Source organism: Leptodactylus fuscus, chromosome 5, assembly GCF_031893055.1.
Source record: "Leptodactylus fuscus isolate aLepFus1 chromosome 5, aLepFus1.hap2, whole genome shotgun sequence".
Taxonomy (NCBI): domain Eukaryota; kingdom Metazoa; phylum Chordata; class Amphibia; order Anura; family Leptodactylidae; genus Leptodactylus; species Leptodactylus fuscus.
The window spans coordinates 156099927-156118057 of record NC_134269.1 but is presented as its reverse complement, the minus strand read 5'-3'; the positions used below and the strand labels follow the sequence as shown (position 1 = coordinate 156118057).

The following is an 18131-nucleotide window of genomic DNA, read 5'->3' as shown; positions in this document are numbered from 1 at the left end:
GTAAGAATACCCTATTTAACCCATCCCCAGAATTTTGTTAATAAAATCCAAATTAGGCTGCATTATGGATCCTTGTTGTATAGATCCATAGTGAGCCCCCCAAGAATGACTTTAAGAGCAGATTACGATTCACTATATGGTAACACTAAAGCTCCGATGAATCTGTAATATGGATTCATAGAGGGTAAGACTGCTGCCATACACGGCACACACATCGTAATCTTGGTTGCTTGACTCAATAACAAAAAAAATCATACATTTTGTGTATTAAATAGTTTTTACTTCTTTTCTATAGAGTTCTGCCATACAATATCCGCTGTGCATCATGTATACACATTATAATCATCTAAAGGTGCAATATACATTAGATTAATTTGTTCTGACTTTCACCATTTGAAGATGTCGACAGAAAAGGTCAATCTGTTTCAAAATGGAGATACTTTTGTTATTATATGAAGATAAATGCCAACGATGTCGGACAGCTGCTTACTCCCATTTCTCAATTCCAAAAATAGGCAAATGTTTTTAAAAAACATCTACAATAAACATTTTTTCATATATGTACTCAGTTTGTATGTCCACAGAGGAGATAGACATGAAGGCCATTGGAGACAATTAATAGCCAATGATCAAAGTCTGTATAAGATAAGATAAGATAATCCTTTAATAGTCCCACCTTGGGGAAATTTCAGCAATCCTCTGTATCCTCTGTATCAGTATCCTCTGCAGTATGGACTAAAGTACAGTAGAATACTACTGTGGTTTTGTGCAGAGGAGTGTGATGGATGTTGCTGGGTAGATGGTGGGATAGGGTCCCAATCCTTATCTTATATAATAAAGAATCCCACCGACAGACAATAAATCTTTTGCGTGATTGCTTTTAATGCTCAAGGATTTTTACAAGGCTTGGTGAAAACGAAAATAAACGTTTTCGGCCAGAATGGCCTTCTTCAGACTCGTTTCTGGTTTTTGGAAAGTTTGAGATGTTGGGAAATTCCCCAATAGAGATGTGTAAGCCCTCAATAGAGTATTTCAAGGGTCAACCTTCTTGGGCCTATGCAGTAGTGGCTGACTCAGATTTAGAGATCAGGATACTCGTGTTGTACAATATACAAAATCAGCTGTATTTTAATATTCTTTCTCCTCCCACTGGTGGTTATAGCATTGGTGGTGCAGTGTGCCCTGGGGTGGGAGATGCGAGGTATGTCCTCTATGTCCTCTATCATTGGTGATTCTATTATTGGTACTACTGTGGTTTTGTGTCTGTTTGAATAGGGCCTAAACATCACTAGTTTTGACAGAGAACAACATGTCTACATAAAAATGTTTTTCACTTATATGAATGAATTACTTTTATGAAGAATAGACTAGAGTTAGAGGTTTGCAAATTTCACTATGCTGGTTTCATACGGGGATGTCGTAGAAATATATAAAATTGTTAAGCTTCAGCCCAAGACATTAGTTACAGTGGCCATGGTTCATCATCATATTCATTTCCGGATAAATCAGCATTTTAGAGCTTTTAAACTGCAAGTGAACTGAGGCTTTATAAATGAAATCATAGGGGAAAGCTGCAGAAACCATGAAATACAGACAAGGGAGGCATGGGTTCACCAGTATAAACTGGAGACAGGCTTGTCTTTTACATACAATAGGCTGTAAATCAATAATGCAATACATGCAATTCAATGTCCGTAGACCTTTATTAGCTGCATTTAGTCAATACTTTATATAGGTGTTTGCAATGTGGAGAGTGGAGTAAGTTGCTTAGAGTGGAGTAAGTGGCTTATCTCCAGGGAAGACTGAGGCACTTAAAAGCAACATGCCTGATCTGCCTTCCACCTGCCAACCAAGATAGATGGTAGTTTCAGCCAGCTTTTGTCCAATGAATATAGCGCATTTAATTTCTACAACATGGTCTTATTACTATTAAAGATATAGTCCAGGAGTTTCTTCCCACGCCTGTACTTTACACTAAATGGATCTGGAAGCAGTTGACTCTGGTCCCTAAAATAGGAATTGGGCTACAGTACAGGGCACAGAGCAATATGCATTTGAAATGGGCCATACAGCTGACCAGCGACTGTCGGCCCCCCGCAGTCAGATATTTATGGCCTATCCCCTAATGACTATAGCCTATGGATATACTATATAAAATACTGGACAACCTCTTTAAGCTGTGCTTAGGCTGTCTGACACGACCCCTTATTAGATCTCTGATCACCTCCTTCACAATTCCAGTATCGTTCCTGATATTGACCGACACTGAATACATTGTACTCTATTACTGTATTCTATTAATGGAAAATTCTCATCAGTTCATTCTGGTCAAGTACCTTTAATTGGAAACTAAGTAGAAAGATCAAGAGTATAATCTGTGTATTACATTGAAGAGTTACTTACGGTACGTGTGTTTTTCTACTATGTCTTTAACTGTATTATTGCTATCAGGGTGCTGTATACACATATTCATATTGACTGATGTCTGCTTTCCAAACCAACACATACTGAATTACTTTGACTACTTTTCTCACCATATTACATTGTAATGTCTTCAGGCAACAATACATGTAACTATCAGAGATTTATTTATACATTTCTCCAAGATCTGACATGCATATAGGGGACAAATTCAATAGATTTAATACAGTGGAATGTACAAAGATCAATACTTCAATTGGATAAAGTGGGTTTGACTAAAGATTGATGAATATGAATTGTAAATGTGCAGCAAAGGTGAAATGATCCTATAAATAGTCTACATATGCTTCAATGTAATAACTGAATCAATTTATAACCGCATTATGTATAATTACAATGTGTGTATGTACATTGCGCACTGTGTCAATCTACAGGTTTATGAAGCGTTATTGTGTGTTACAAGGATAGTGGTGCTTGAAAGGTTGTGAGTTCTTTGTAATTTTCTATATTTCGGCAAACATATGACCTAAAACTACATCAGATTTTCACAAAAGTAAATAGAACCAAATCAAACAAATGAGTCTTAAATATTAGCCTTGGTCATTTGTTTTGGAGAGCAGCGACTTTCTCCTTGTACTCCTGCCATATACGCCATTGTTGTTCAGCGTCATCTTGATTGTGGATTCATAAACATTAACATTAATATTAGAAAGGTCTTAAAGGGAGTCTATCATTGGGAAAACTCAGTTTGACCTAAAGACATGTCTGAATAGCCTTTAAAAAGGCTATTCTACTACTGCCTTTACATTTTCAATTGCCCCCGCCATTTCTTTATAAATCACTATAATAGCGTATGCAAATGAACCCCACGGAGCACCATGGGAATTCCCCTGGGCCTCCGAGCACCCCCCATGTCATACCTTTTATCCCACTCCTCCACTGCTTGTGCTCCGTCTGCCCTCCTCCTCCCTGGATATTCTGCCGCCCATCAGACTCTTGCAGTTCAAATCTCGTGCATACACAGTTCTGCTGCGTTCAGAGCGATACTGCACATGTTCGAACGCCATTTTGGTGTGGTCAACTACACGACCGTACTGCGCATGTGCAGTATACTGGTGTAGTTCTCTGGAGAACTGAGCATACTGCTGCGGAATATGATGGCGCTATAAGTAAGCATAATAATAATAATAGTAAATAAAATAAGTCACTCACACCTACTGTCATCCTATGAGTGAAAGCAACTGACTTTAATTTCACTTTCAAATGGTCTGCTAATATTAAAGGTTCACATACTTTTGTCACTCATATATATGTTATATTGGAACAATTGTAAACAATTGAACAGTTGTAAATGAGCCAGTAGTGTTAGGGTTAGTTCACATCTGCATTTGGTAATCCATTCAGGGAGTCCGCATGGGGATCCCCCCCAAGCAGAATACCAAACGCATTGGCAAGCGGTGTGTAGTGAAAGCACACGGACCCCATAGACTATAATGGGGTCCGTGTTCTTTCTGAGGTATATTTCCATGCACCCAATTTAGTAAAAAAAAAAAAAGGTGCTTGATCTGTAGCAAATTTTCTGCAAATTCACCTTAAAGAGAACCTCCACCGAATCCATTTCTTAGCAATCACTGCTGTTAGTTTTGTTGTTCCATGTGCTATTTCATCTTTGTAATGTCAGAAGGGCAGTGTCAGGCAGGGGGTGTGATTTTGAGCTCTAATTGGAGGCAGCCATTGCAGAGCTCAGAATCACTCAACTTATCTGCCCCTGCCTGACACCACCCTCCTGACACTACAGTCCCTGACAAAAGTTCTGTCGCTCATCCATGTTGTGGAATCAAAAGCTTATAATCTGACTTTAAATTCATCTATTGGTTTAAGAAATGACTCATATGAAAGCTGAAACCCTACCAAATGTGTTTTTATTAAGAAAATAAATTGGCTTCAATGGAGAAATATTGATCATTTAATGAACACAGAAAGGTCAGATTTTGGCAAGACAAAGGTTTTGTCGCCTTGTCATTTGATGCCCCCAATCCTAGTGTACAGTCTCACTTGTGCTCACTAATTGATCGGTTAATTAGTGGGTATGTATAAGAAGAACTCCAGCACCCCAAACCTTCACTTGAACTGCAACTTCACCTCTGACAACATGACAAAAATCACCCCTGCGACCAAAGCTTTGATTATCAAGAAGCTGAAGACCAGATCCACTGCAGAGGTGGCTGGCACCTTTAATGAGTCTCAGCGTTAAGTACAAAGAATAAAAAAAAAGACTTGAACAGACTGGAGAAGATTTTGACAAGCCCAGGTCAAGCAGACCCCACAAGACAACTGCTCAGGAGGAACGTTTGTTGGTTAGAAAATCAAAACCAGCCCCTCTGCCACTGCAGCAGAGCTCCAACAGGCCCAGTCACCTCAGGTCCCTGTGTCAACTAGAACAGTTTGTAGGATTTTGCCTCTAAATGTCCTTCATGGTCGAATCAGTGCCCAGAAGCCATCACTAAACAAAAGGCAATTAAAGGCCCACAGCCTACTATGGATGGATGCTGGAAAAGTGGCAGAAGGTGGATTTCTCAGATGAATCTTCAGTTGAATTACACCACAGCCATCGCAAATACTGCAGGAGACCTATTGGAGCCCATATGGATTCAAGATTCCACCACCAAACTTAACTGTTTTCTGGGTGTAAGATCATGGTCTGGGGTTAAATTCAGTATGGGGGTATGCAAAACATTTGCAAGGTGGAAGGTAATATCAATAGCCTAAAATATCAACAAGTCTTAGCTTCCTCTTACATTCCCAATCATAAAAGGGGTCAAAATTTGACGCAGGGTGGTGCTCCATCTCATACATCCATCTCTACATTAAAGTTCCTCAAGGTAAAGAAGATGAAGGTGCTCCAGCACTGGCTAGCCCAGTCACCAGACATGAACATCATTGAGCATGTTTGGGGTAGGATGAAAGAGGAAGCTTGGCAGATAACACTGGGAGGCATGTAAGACGGCATTCTTTGCTATTACTGATGACTTCATCAATAAATTGTATGAATCATTTTTGAAACGCATGGATGCCATCCTTCAAGTTCACGGAAGTCACACAAAATATTTAATATGGCTCTAATAGCACCACAACTTCATTCACCAATGTTATGAAACATATTATTGTATTTGCACTGAATTATTGGTTTGATTTCCATATTACTTTATGTGGGTGACAAAACTTTTGTCTTGCCAAAATCTGACCTTTCTGTGTTCATTAAATGATCAATATTTCAACAGTGAAGCCAATTTATTTTCTTAACAAAAAAAAAAAACATTTGGGAGGGTTTCAGCTTTCATATGAGTCATTTCTAAAACCAATGGATGAATTTAAAGTCAGTTTATAAGCTTTTGATTCCACAACATGGATAAGCGACAGAACTTTTGTCAGGGACTGTAAAGAGCCTAAATAGCATATCAGACACCAAAGATAACAGTGTTATGGGGCTACAAAAAAACTCCATCTGTGCCAGGAGCAGCGCCTATTATTTAATGCTACGAGCTGGAGGTGATGGAGTTATTCTATATAAGCCATACCTACTTCACTTGTCAAAAAAACAAATTGACAAGAGTTGTAGAAAAGTGATGGAAATAGGAGCAATAAATAAATAAATAATTCCGACACTTACAGTTTACATCATTAAACCAGGACACAGTAAAATAAGCCAGCGATCAAGACATGGCAACCCACCATTATGAGTCTCACATAGTTATTTAGCCTCATCATCTATACTAAATTCTAAATGTCAATACTAAACTGCCACAATCCTGTCAATTTCCTAATCTAACTGACCACCATTGTTCTGCTCTTCCCTGCCGTTCCCTGCTCAGATACCTCCATGACCACAAAGTGACTGTCCTTCCTGTTGTCTTGTTCTATTCCTCCAGGCTTGGCTTCCTCCTCTCCACCACAGCAATCCTGAGCCTTTTAGTGTTGTTAAATTTTGGTTTTAAAGTTGCCAGTGTGCGCCAACGCACATGTTTCACCAATGTTGTTTTGTCAACCATTTTGTTATGATCCTCATTTCTTCTTACTTTGATTGGACAGCAAGGTCTATTAAAGGGAATCTATCATTAGAAAAACACATATTTAGCTAATGGCACTTTGGAATAGCCTTTAAAAAGGCTTTTCCACTCCTACCTTTCATTATTTGCTTCTCCCCGCCATTTCAGCAAAATTCTGTTTCTTCTTTTATGCAAATTAGGATTAGGGACTTCGATTACCCCCTGCGTCATAACTCTCCAAAGCCCCTTTTATGCTTCTGATCACTCCCCTCCTCCTCTTGGCCTGAATGTCTGCCGTTCACATACATCTGATGTAAAATATTGCACATGTGCAATCAGCTCTGCCACTTCGGGTTCAGGCAGAGCCAACTGTGCATGCCCAAGCGGCCATTTTCTGGAGAACCGATCATACTGAGTATGCCAGGATGGCTTCACTTCACTTCCGGGTGTAGAGAGGTTCTGAGCTATTAAGCATGCTCAGTTTGCTCAGTTCTCCAGAACTGGAATGAAAGGCAGGGCTGTGTAAAAGTGCCTTTAGCTATTGTGGGGTGTTGGGCAATGATAATTCTGGAAATTGCTTCTCACAATTGTATGAAATCCTTTGCAAAATCTATAGATTAATAAAACAAATGAATAAAACTAGATCTGGCAGGAAAATAGTTGGACACTAACACAATATGGTATACTTATCTATTTAGAAACTATAAATGCAGATAAAGCAAAACTCCAAGCAGAAACTAACAGTATAGGTGTAAATGGTAAGACGAAAAGACATTTTCTTCACAGTGTTACAGTTGATATAATATTTATAGAAGATAATATTGTTTATTACTAAATGTAGAACTGACCATAGAAGCCAGATATTCCACCGTGAACCCTGTTGCCACAGACATCTCACAACTGTTGACCCCCAATGAAATAAACATCCTATCGAAATAAACAGGCAAACTCCTTAGCGAAAGATGCACCTACTATTAGATAAATTGCAAGGCTAAAACTGGCAGGAGCCATTGAATCTTTGCATTTGCAGCCAGTCAATGCCATCAGGGAAAACAAGAATCCTACAGGATGGATTTTTCCTGTTTCATTATTTTGTTTCCTAGAGAGATAAGTGGATCCAGATGTTTCTGGCAACTACTCATCTCTCCCTGTTCCACTAAAATAACATGAAGTTATTTGGGATGGCACTCGATTATTTGGTTTAAGACCTACATATGGTCTGAAATGATAGACTTGGATTTATTATAGTAATATCATGTATTATTGGTTAAACAATCAAAGGGTCGAGTGGTAATATGGCGCTCACGGAATGGAATTGTATTTAATATGATGTATATGGCTATATTACTGGATATACAAATAAAGAAATGACATTCAGGTTTAGCCTAGCCAAAAAACAAAAATGACAATTGAGAAATTAAGATTGATAAATATTCTTTGGTTGACAGGTAACTAGAAACATTTCACGCTAATAAACTGAGCTGAAAATATAAAATAGATATATTTGTAGAAAATATAGAATACATTTTCTACAAATATGTTGCTGTTTAACATCTCATTTCCAAATCAGTTTATAAGAATTTTCAATATTTGACTGAAATTTACTTAGTCGTGAAGACAGGAGACTGAAAATGCATTGTATCCAGTTGTAGCAGGGAATGATGGAAATGATAAAGGCTTAGTATGTTGTATAGCTGGTGTACTGCAAATTATTATTCAGCCTGGGTATATGTAGAACAGGAAGCTGTACTAATGATGGACATGTTAATATGTAGAACTTCCAAATTGGTAATTACATAGTAATTTCTTCTTATTTAAATCATGACCTTATTCAGCTGACTGAGTGGAAAAATATATATGATTCTTCGCACCCTAACGAGACGGAATTGCCAGACCCATGGGAAGATCTCTTGACTGCTTTTCAGAGACTACTGGTTATACGCTGCCTGCGACCCGACAAGGTAAACTTGGCTTTTATATATCTCTTTATGGTAATGACATGTAAGCAAAAAAATATATAATTTGCAAAGTAGTAGTAAAAACTTACCATGTTTAATTTATAACAAGTAAAATAACCTAATATATCAGTAAAATAAGATATTAGTAAAATGCCAGCACAGGGCAAACGTATGTGGACACCTGACCATCAAACTTAATGTATATTTACGTGGTTTGGGGCATACAATTTCAACACCAGTGGTGGTAATATGGAGCAAGGAAGTTTTTGTGCCTAAAACAGGTTCCACTCTACAAGATTTTGGAGAGTGACTGTACGAATGTGCCCATTCAGCCAAAAAGAGCTTTTGCAAGAGGAGGTCTGACTCAGGGCTCGTTCACATCTGCGCCCCGGAGTCCGTTTTGCAGGTTTCCGCTTCCTGCACAAAACTGGGCAGGAGACGGAAACCTGCCGGCATCTTTCCAAACCCATTCATTTGAATGGGTTTGAAAAGTGTCCGGCCATGAGCGCCGGTGAGCATTTTATGCTCTCCGCGGCGAAACCGGTTTTATTAAACCGGACACTGAGTCGAACATGCAGTTCTCTGTGTCCGGTTTAAAAAAAAAAAAAAACTGTTTCACCGCGGAGAGCATAAAATGCTCACTGGCATTCACGGCCAGACTCGGCATGACAGGTTACCGTCTTCTGCATGCAGAAGATGGAAACCTGAGAACGGAGTCCAGACGCTGGTGCGAACCCAGCATCAGTCTTCTAATTTGTGACAATGGAGTTTGATGTGGTTCAGGCCAGAGTCCTGTGTAGGCCTGCTGCTCTGTAGAAGTCTCTGTAGCTGTAGGCGTGATGTGAGTGACATCTTCACATCACATCTACAGCTCCTGGCATCGGAGCACACAGGGGCACAGTGGTGATGCAGGAAGTGGGAGTTGAAGCCAGAACATGCCTCCAACTGGGACCAGAAACCGAGACTGCCCCGCTGAATCCAGGATGGATGGGAGGTATATTTTACAGCTGTCATGCAGCTACATAAATTTTTTTTCTGGTGAATGGAGGCTATTCACAAGACTGATATTTCAATAGTCCATTGTGAAGGGCTGTCAAAATAAAGATCATGCTCTATTTTTGTCCGTTTTAACAGATCCCTCCATACACTGTATGGCCACCCCTCAGGTGCAAACGGCCATGAAAAATACTATATAACTATACTGCTCAGAATCCCTTTCCCACCTTACTGTTCAGGCTGGAAAATCCGTCCAATACATGGTGTAACAATAAAATAAAAATAACTTCCATAAAATGTGGTGTTATTTTGTAAAAGATGTTTAAAAAATCATAATCTAGCAATCATAATGGCAAGAACAACCATTTGACAATATTGAACATTTTCTATTGATAACCATATAACTTAGGATACCAAGCTAACATATAGAGGCTCCAACTAAGGGGATGCTTGGTACCACAATATAAAATTCTCACCACAGTATTTTTATCAAACTTAAGCAAAATAAGCCCTGATCATTTACTTGATATCAACAGATTGGGCCAAATATAATTCATAAAAGGTACGAACAAAGAAAAATGGGACATCAACAGTAAAAATGAAAAGCCGGTATTACAGATTACCTATCAGAAATCAATTCCAGTGTCAGTGGACAATAGCACTGAAATAAATAAAATATCTAACTCTTCTTTCCTTTTTTCTTAAAGAGCAGTAAAGGGCATAATGAAAATTTGATGTGCAAGCAACAGAAAATCTAAGTGAAATGAGCTTTCAACAAGAGAAAGCAGCAGGTCTTCCTCAAATCATGCCAGCTCTTCTGATGGTGAAGATTGGCACTCGCAAACCGTCATTGCCTTTTTTTGTACTTTCCAGAAAAATATTACAGCAGGGAAGAAACAGCAGATGTTGATTCCCAATATTTTATAGCAACTCGGCAGTAAATCGCTCCGATGTAGCCAAACTTTCTGTAGGGGATATTTGTGAGGAGTAAATAATTAGGTCAGATCTATTAAATGAGAGCAGAACTTCAACTAATTTGAAGAGACCTCAAACTGTGTGTCTTTGCTGTGTCCAATATGTGACTAATATCAATAAATTAACTCCATAGGACATTCACTAAGCTGCAGAAATGAAGAGGCACCATGATGCATCACATGTATTTCCTTAAGGGAGGATTAGAAGCAATTTCCTATTATTATTTGCTCTATATAAGTATTAAGCTTTAGAGCTAAGTCTCATAAAATATTTCATCTGCTGTATTCATAATTAAGATAGTAAAGTATGGATATGGCTTCTACGTCAAAAACGCTGTACAGGAATAGTCATTTCACCCTACACGTTGTCACAGTGGACCTATGCTATCTTCACAGTTTACACCTGTTATCACAATAATGGCTCATACATAGCTGTACAGATGGTTAACAGTGCCCAAGAGCCTTTATGCAGACGCCATGAGAAGAAAGATCCTGGCAAGTCTCAATGCAACACAATTCAGCAGATCTTACTCCTTAAAAATGCGGCTCTCAGGACTCAAGGAAGTTGGAATATTTTTTTGCATGTCAGACTTTGTGTCCGGTTAAAAAACACGGTTTCGCCATGGACAGGCACAAAACGCAAATGAATGGGTTTGAAAACTGACTGCCGGTTTCCGTCTCCTGTCCAGTTTCTCGGGCAGAAGATGGAAACCTGCAAAGCAGAGACTGGGCGCAGGTGTGAACCCGCCCTAAGGCTACATGCACATGAACTGTTTCTAATGGCTGTTTCTATTGTATATCACATATTTTTAATCCATTCCATGACCAGCTGACCATTTTGAAGGCCGGTTTGTACATTAATGCTCAGCAACATTTTACACATTTTATTTCTCCACCTTTCATAATAACCTCCCCAACTTCTCAATATAACTTTCTATTGACATAGCTATGTAAGGGCTTATTTTTTACATGGTGAGTTGTACTTTCTTCTTGCACCATTTTTTTTTTTTTTTTTTTTTGAGTGCATATAATGTTTTGTTTAGGATTTATTAATGTTTTCCATGTGAAGAAACCCACAATTCATACCTTTTTAAGTCATGATTTTACTCTGCGTTAAAAATAACATGGCAGCTATGTCTGGCAGGTCATTACGATTGCAGCAATACCATATTTATATTGTTGTTGTTATGTTTATGGGGCGGGATGACTATTGATCATGAATGCAGTGATCACTATTGAGCATGGAGAGTCTGAGTATATTCCAACCCTAATGACTATTGCCAGGCCTCGGCTGTGTATTTAAATATTTTATTTTTGGCCTAGAAGACAAAATGGTCTTCTGATAGCTGAAATAATTCAGAGTAATGAAGAAAGGCATTCTAATGGGCCCTGACTCTGCCAGGATCTTATACGTGTACAGAGATGGCAGGCCTGGGTGTCTTCATTTCTATCCTGGTTCCGATAAAAAAACCATGGCACCCCACAATCTTTTTGCAAGGGGCCGATGGGGATGACAGAGTCTCTTTTAAACCCTAATAATGCAATCTCTATTGAACAAGACCTCTAAGAAGTTAGACAGCCAAGTGATTTAGAGACATTTATATATATTATCTATTACTACTAGAGATGAGCGAGTACTATTCGAAACGGCTGTTTTCAAATAGCACGCACCCATATGAATGAATGGAAGTGGCCGGCCGCTTAACCCCCTGCGTGCTGGCTATGTCCATTCATTCCTATGGGTGCGTGCTATTCGAAACTGGAGTTTCGAATAGTACTCGCTCATCTTTAATTACTACTAGAATCATGGCTGGAATCACTTTCTTCAACTTGTCACCTATTGATATTTCAGGAATAATTATTGGTCTTGTGCATAATGCATTACACCTTTTAGTGTAATATCACATTTTCATCCTTCTTTTTTTTTCTCTTTAGGTCATTCCAGCAGTCCAGCAATTTATCATTGATAAAATGGGGCCTACTTATATTGACCCTCCAACATTTGATCTTCAACATAGTTACATGGACTCCACCTCTAGCATACCCCTGATATTTGTCTTGTCATCTGGAGCTGATCCTTTAGAACTGCTAATTAAATTTGCAGAAGAGCAAGGTGATGAATATTCTAGTACTAAGAGATATGTTCAGAAAAATTTAAACTCTGGGAAAATGTTCATTGTTAGCAAAATAGATGCTCTTAGGGTCATATAACACACCAATACCATTACTATTTTAAATGCATGTTTCCAAGGTGTACTATACACTGCATGTCCTTACAAACACAGTAAATAAGACATTGGCTGCATGGTACAAAGCCATTTGCTTCCTGTTGTATTCTCTGTGTATGCTGGAAAAGGTCATTGTTGGTGTTCATGGGTGTCAGACCCCAGTGATCTCATAGTGATGTTTTATCCTAAAATTATCAATAGAGATGGGTGAACCCATAAAGATTAATTTTGTGTTCTGGTTCCATGGCTCATGTTCATGGTTCATTTGAAGTCAAATAAGTTCGGTATGAACTACACTTTAGGCCAAGGCTCTACATGGCGTCCTGCAACAAAAAAAGTGCTGTGGGGAAAAAGTGTGGCGCAAACGCTTCGTGGTTCTCCCTGCAGCACTTTAGATAGAAAGTTCGCAAATGTTTCCTCTGCAGACTTTCTGTTTCAATTATACCTATGGGGAAACCGCAGATTCCACCCCAGGCAAATTGCAGCATTTGCTCCACGTGGGGCTCCGGGCTTAAAACATAGGACTCCTAGGTATCTATTTTTTTCAATCTCTATCTCTCTAAGGCAAACACAGCCGTTAGAAAGTGACGTATATGTCAAGGAAAAACAAATGGTAAGCAGAGGATACAAACTCAGTTTAGCCATACTCACTTTTGTGTATTTAACATTTAAAATACTTCAAAAATTATGCATTTATTAGGGAAATGTGCATGCCGTGTAGCAGCTGTGCAATGTGTGGCAGTGCAGCAGGGCATAAAATGGAGCAGGCTGCAGGGCATGTCTGCCTGAGTGGCTTCAGTGGTGGTAGGTACTAGGCAGCTGTGGCAGTGCAGCAGGGCATAATACGATGGATTGGGCCACAGGACATATCTAAGTGGTGGCAGTGGTGGTAGCTGTTTAGGATTAGTTTTTTGTTTTTCTGTTCAGTTGAATCAATGAGACACCTTGTGTAGTAAGGTACACAGCGTCAATATGCTGCCACACAGCTACCTGCACACAACTATCAGGTGTAATAAAAAAAAACATGAATTATTCTACATTGTAACTGGATGTTATTTTACAGGAGTCAACCTTTAAGATAAACAAAAGGAAATGTAGAGTATAAGAAATAAAAAACAGCCACCGCATCATTGTCAGTATTACAAAATTAAAGCAAGTATGAGAAGCAAGATGGGTAGTCAGTTACATATTTGTGTGATGGAAACACCATTATTTCTGACAACCTGCCAAGCTTCTGCAAGCTATTAGTGAAAGGATATGAATACAAGCCAAACAGTCACATTTCAGTTTAGGCCAAGCAAACTATCTTTTTAGAATATCATTTTTCTCAATTTGATCTTTTTAGTGTTTTCGTAAGCCATTACTTGCAGCTATGTCCTAAATTTTTCAAGGGGTATAACATTTTAGCATTATTATGTAACATTTTACCATCTATTTCTCTCTTTCACATAAATAGCAATTCAGAACACTGATATTCTTAAACGATCTGCAGATTTTGTAAGAAATGTAGCTGACACTTATTGCTTGGTTTATTGCCAGTTTGTTAGGCTGCTTGTTTTATGATTTGTTAAGTGATGACTGTAACTATTACAAGGATACTTGGTACAATTTGATGGCGGATAATTGGTTATTAGCTTGTCCGTCTTGTCTGTCTCCTTATGTCACACATTTTTTTGTCCAGATAAATCTAACAAGAGCCTGTATTTTGCTGATGTGCAGACCCGCTATAGTTACAACTAACTAAACTAGAATAATTATTCTTGTATATTGTATTTATTATTGAAGAACAATAAGTTAATATATGAATGCTGGCTCCAATAAGCATAGGAAAAAAAATCTAAACTGTATATAACCTTACCATTTCAGTTTATTATATTGATTGGGTAAAGGTAGCTATATTCCTTCAATAGCTGCATTTGGCAGAGCATGCTCCCTTAGGAACAAAATAAAATTATATTGAATTTCAGCATAGCCCATTCTTTTCTTCACTGTAGATATATTCAAAATAAACATTGAATATATACATTATACAGACTGTCATCATGCTGAAACTGGCGGATTTAGCTCCTCTTAGGGTCTATTTACATGGAGGAAGTTGGCACTGATTCTGGTGCGGAATCCGCGTCAGGATCAATGCTGAAAAAAAAAGACTCTCATTGACCTCAGTGGACTCTGTTTTCCGCGTGGATTCCATTGAAATCAATGGGAGGCTTTTTTCCCATTGATTTCAGTTTTGATATTAACCATAAGGTATTAGTTGATATTTTGGCTAACATAAGCAAGGTCAAAGATATTAATGTCTTGCAAATCCCTACACTAAACTCAAAAACAATCCACTGAAAATATAAATCAGGTCATTGAAAAGCAGACACATTTTCTACTTCTGATGATCGCCCAAAAGCGGACAATCATGCCAAATGCCAACTAAAAATATCCAGCATGGCTGATCTGTCATCAGCAGATAAAAGTCTGGACCATTTATAGACTCTACATGTGAGATGGATGGCTGGAAATGGACCACTAAAATCGAATGTGTATAGTTAGATTTATGCAAGATTGAGTGTCGGACCCACCGTATAGGTACATGCAAATATCACCTGACACCCACACAAATTTACGTTTTTATTGTATTAGAGAGAGCAAAATAGCATAGCACATTTAGTCTTTCTTGAGACAGTTTTATTTTAGCGTTTATATTTCTATAATACATTCAGAATGAGTCTGCAGCAGGTTACAGCCAGACATGAATTAAACTATTCCTTTTATTTCCTCCTCCTTGCATCTAGTGGTATCTACACTAAGTGCATTAAGTGTTAATCACCTCGCTTCCCCCTTCCTCTATGACTTGATCATGTCTAGTATATAGAAAGGTAATTCCAAAGCTTACGCCGTGTTTGGCATTTATCTGTCAGATTCTTATTTCTACTGGTATTGTGCTGGTAATCTATCTCCATTTTATCTTGGATTAAGAAGAACAGCAGCTGCAGAATCAATGTGCGATAGCATTATTCTTGGTGAATGGTTTGATTTTCTGTAAGAACACAGAGAAACAAGAGATTTGTATTGCCTTTCTAGAACACCTCCAGCCCCAGAATACCTTCCATCACTTTTCCTAGCTAGGACTTCATTTCAGAAGTTAACACTTTTTAACAGAAATTTTTTGTTACAGAGATGGGTGGTATGAATCTTCAAACAATTTCACTGGGTCAAGGGCAAGGACCCATTGCTCGGAAATTAATTGAGAAGGTAAGGTTCTTTCCTGAAATGACATGGCTGATGACAACTAAAATAACTAAGATATGCAATATTAGGGGGCATTCACACGTAGTAACGCCGCGCTGGTACTGGCATGATAACTCGCGTAAGAATCAGCGCTGCAAAACAGAATCCCATTAAGTTCAATGAGTTCCATTTAACTCGCAAACACACTGAAATCAATGGGAGGCTTTTTAACCCATCGATTTCAATGTGTTATGCGAATTAAACGGACCCCATTGAACTCAATGGGATTCTGTTTTGCAGCGCTGATTCTTATGTGAGCTATCGTGCCAGAATCAGCGCAAGGTTACTCCGTGTGAATGCCCCCTTACAGATCCATAAGATGATCAATAGGAGAACTGGGATATGGAAAGAGTTAATAGATATTAAATGTGCATGTATTTTCAATATGGAGCAGTGGCTTATCTCTACTGAGAATAAAGCATCAGGCATGTTGAAATCCACTTGCCTGATCCTTTTTTTTACCTGACATCATCTGTCGGAGGAGAGTTGGGAGGTTCATTTTCAAAGAGTTGGCCCTAGTGAACTCATTGGGTTCAGACGACTTTTCTCTTTTGTGTAGGATGGCCTTTACCTTGTTAACCAGAAGTACTTTGAGTGCTTTTTTTATGTACTTTTTGAAGCTAAAAATTAAGAGTTGACTCAAAAGAAAAGCTGATTGTTTCCTACAAGAACATTTTCTAATATGTCGGAAAACCTCTAAATGTATTTTTATTGGGTTCAGGTCTGGTAGCTGCAGATAACATGCAATTCCCCTTCATTTTGGTAAAATAGTTCATATTTAACTTGGAGGTGTATCCTAAAGACAATGATGGCCTATATGGAAATCATATGTGATGGCTTCTGACTGCATGCTATTGTTGTAGTTATGCCAGGGAATGTGTCATCAAAAAAGAGCTATTGTTTGAATAAAGTTTCTATGTTAAACATAGAATCTTTGGTTAGGGTTGTTGTTGTTGTTTTTTTCATTTTCCATATCATTTTATAAAAAAAACAAAAAAAAAACTGTAGTTTCGACAGTGCAAACTAAGCCTAATAATAACTTCATCAATACTCTTCTGTACAATGTATATACTTCAGTTTAGTCATCTTACCACTCTATATACTCACCATTCACAACAGGTCAAAGTTTACTTTAGAAATGTTTTTGATTTATTTGTATTTTTGTTACTTGTTACTTAAAGAGGACTTTTCACCACCTTCAACATGTCCAGTTACTAGAGATGAGCGAGTACTGTTCGGATCAGCCAATCCGAACAGCACGCACCATAGAAATGAATGGATGCACCTGCTACTTCCGCTTTGACGGCGGCCGGCCGCTTAACCCCCCGCGTGCCGGCTACGTCCATTCATTTCTATTCGAGCATGCTGTTCGGATCGGCTGAGGGGTTAAAAGGTTCTCTTTAATATGTCTCTCCATGATGTCATAAAAACTCTCTAGGGAACTTGCTCACTGTAACTTGACATCCAGTTATAGGTGAAATAAACCTCCATTAATGACAATAAACACTAGAAGAACTGATCAGAGTCTGCTAAGACCTATTAGCTCTGCTATTCCCATTAGCACTCAATACTCCAATAGAGGCAGTGTATTCCACTATTCACAACATAGCACTCTTTCAGTGCTATGTAGTATGTAAAGTAGAAGACGTAACCTGCTCCTGCTACATTGCATCAGGAGGAGAGTAAATGGCAATGATACCAAAAGATGCCACTGCAGAGATAGTATCTGCACCAGCTGTCTAAATTCAGCAGCTTGTGTGTGTCTTTAACTATATATTAATCACCAATAGCACTAGTACCACAATAAACCTCCCCACTCCACTAACACAACATCATTTAAAATTCATTATGGGAACTGCTCATCTAAATATAATTTGCTTACCTTCTATGTCATACAAGATCTACCATGGGGTTTAAGATATGTCTGCTGCTTGAGTTCAGTAATTCACTTACTTATTCTCTAACTTCATGTGCTGATTTAAAAAAAAAAAAAAGATTCCTCAAGCAGTTAACACTAGTAAACATACCCTGTTCAGAACAAGTAACAGTCTAGAGAACAAGCAGTCTGCCTTCATGAATATCTGTGCTTTTTTCACTGCACTTGAAAAAACCTTCAGTTTTAGGGATTAAATGAATGATGGATTTTAGCTTAAAAACTGCGCCGAGTGCGCATGCCTAGAAGTTTGAAGCCCAGATGTGGAGAGAGGCATTCCAGGCGAAGATAGA

The 18131-nt window shown here is 38.5% G+C and overlaps 1 protein-coding gene across 1 annotated transcript in view; it reads left to right on the top strand.

The window, feature by feature from the left end:
• LOC142203618 (dynein axonemal heavy chain 3-like) overlaps positions 1-18131 on the top strand; it is a 927911-nt gene that overhangs the window by 866810 nt on the left and 42970 nt on the right. Inside the window, exons 68-70 of the mRNA XM_075274510.1 lie at positions 8303-8428; positions 12331-12508; positions 15793-15869. Coding sequence (XP_075130611.1) covers positions 8303-8428; positions 12331-12508; positions 15793-15869 — 381 coding nt within the window. The remainder of the gene's footprint in view (positions 1-8302; positions 8429-12330; positions 12509-15792; positions 15870-18131) is intronic.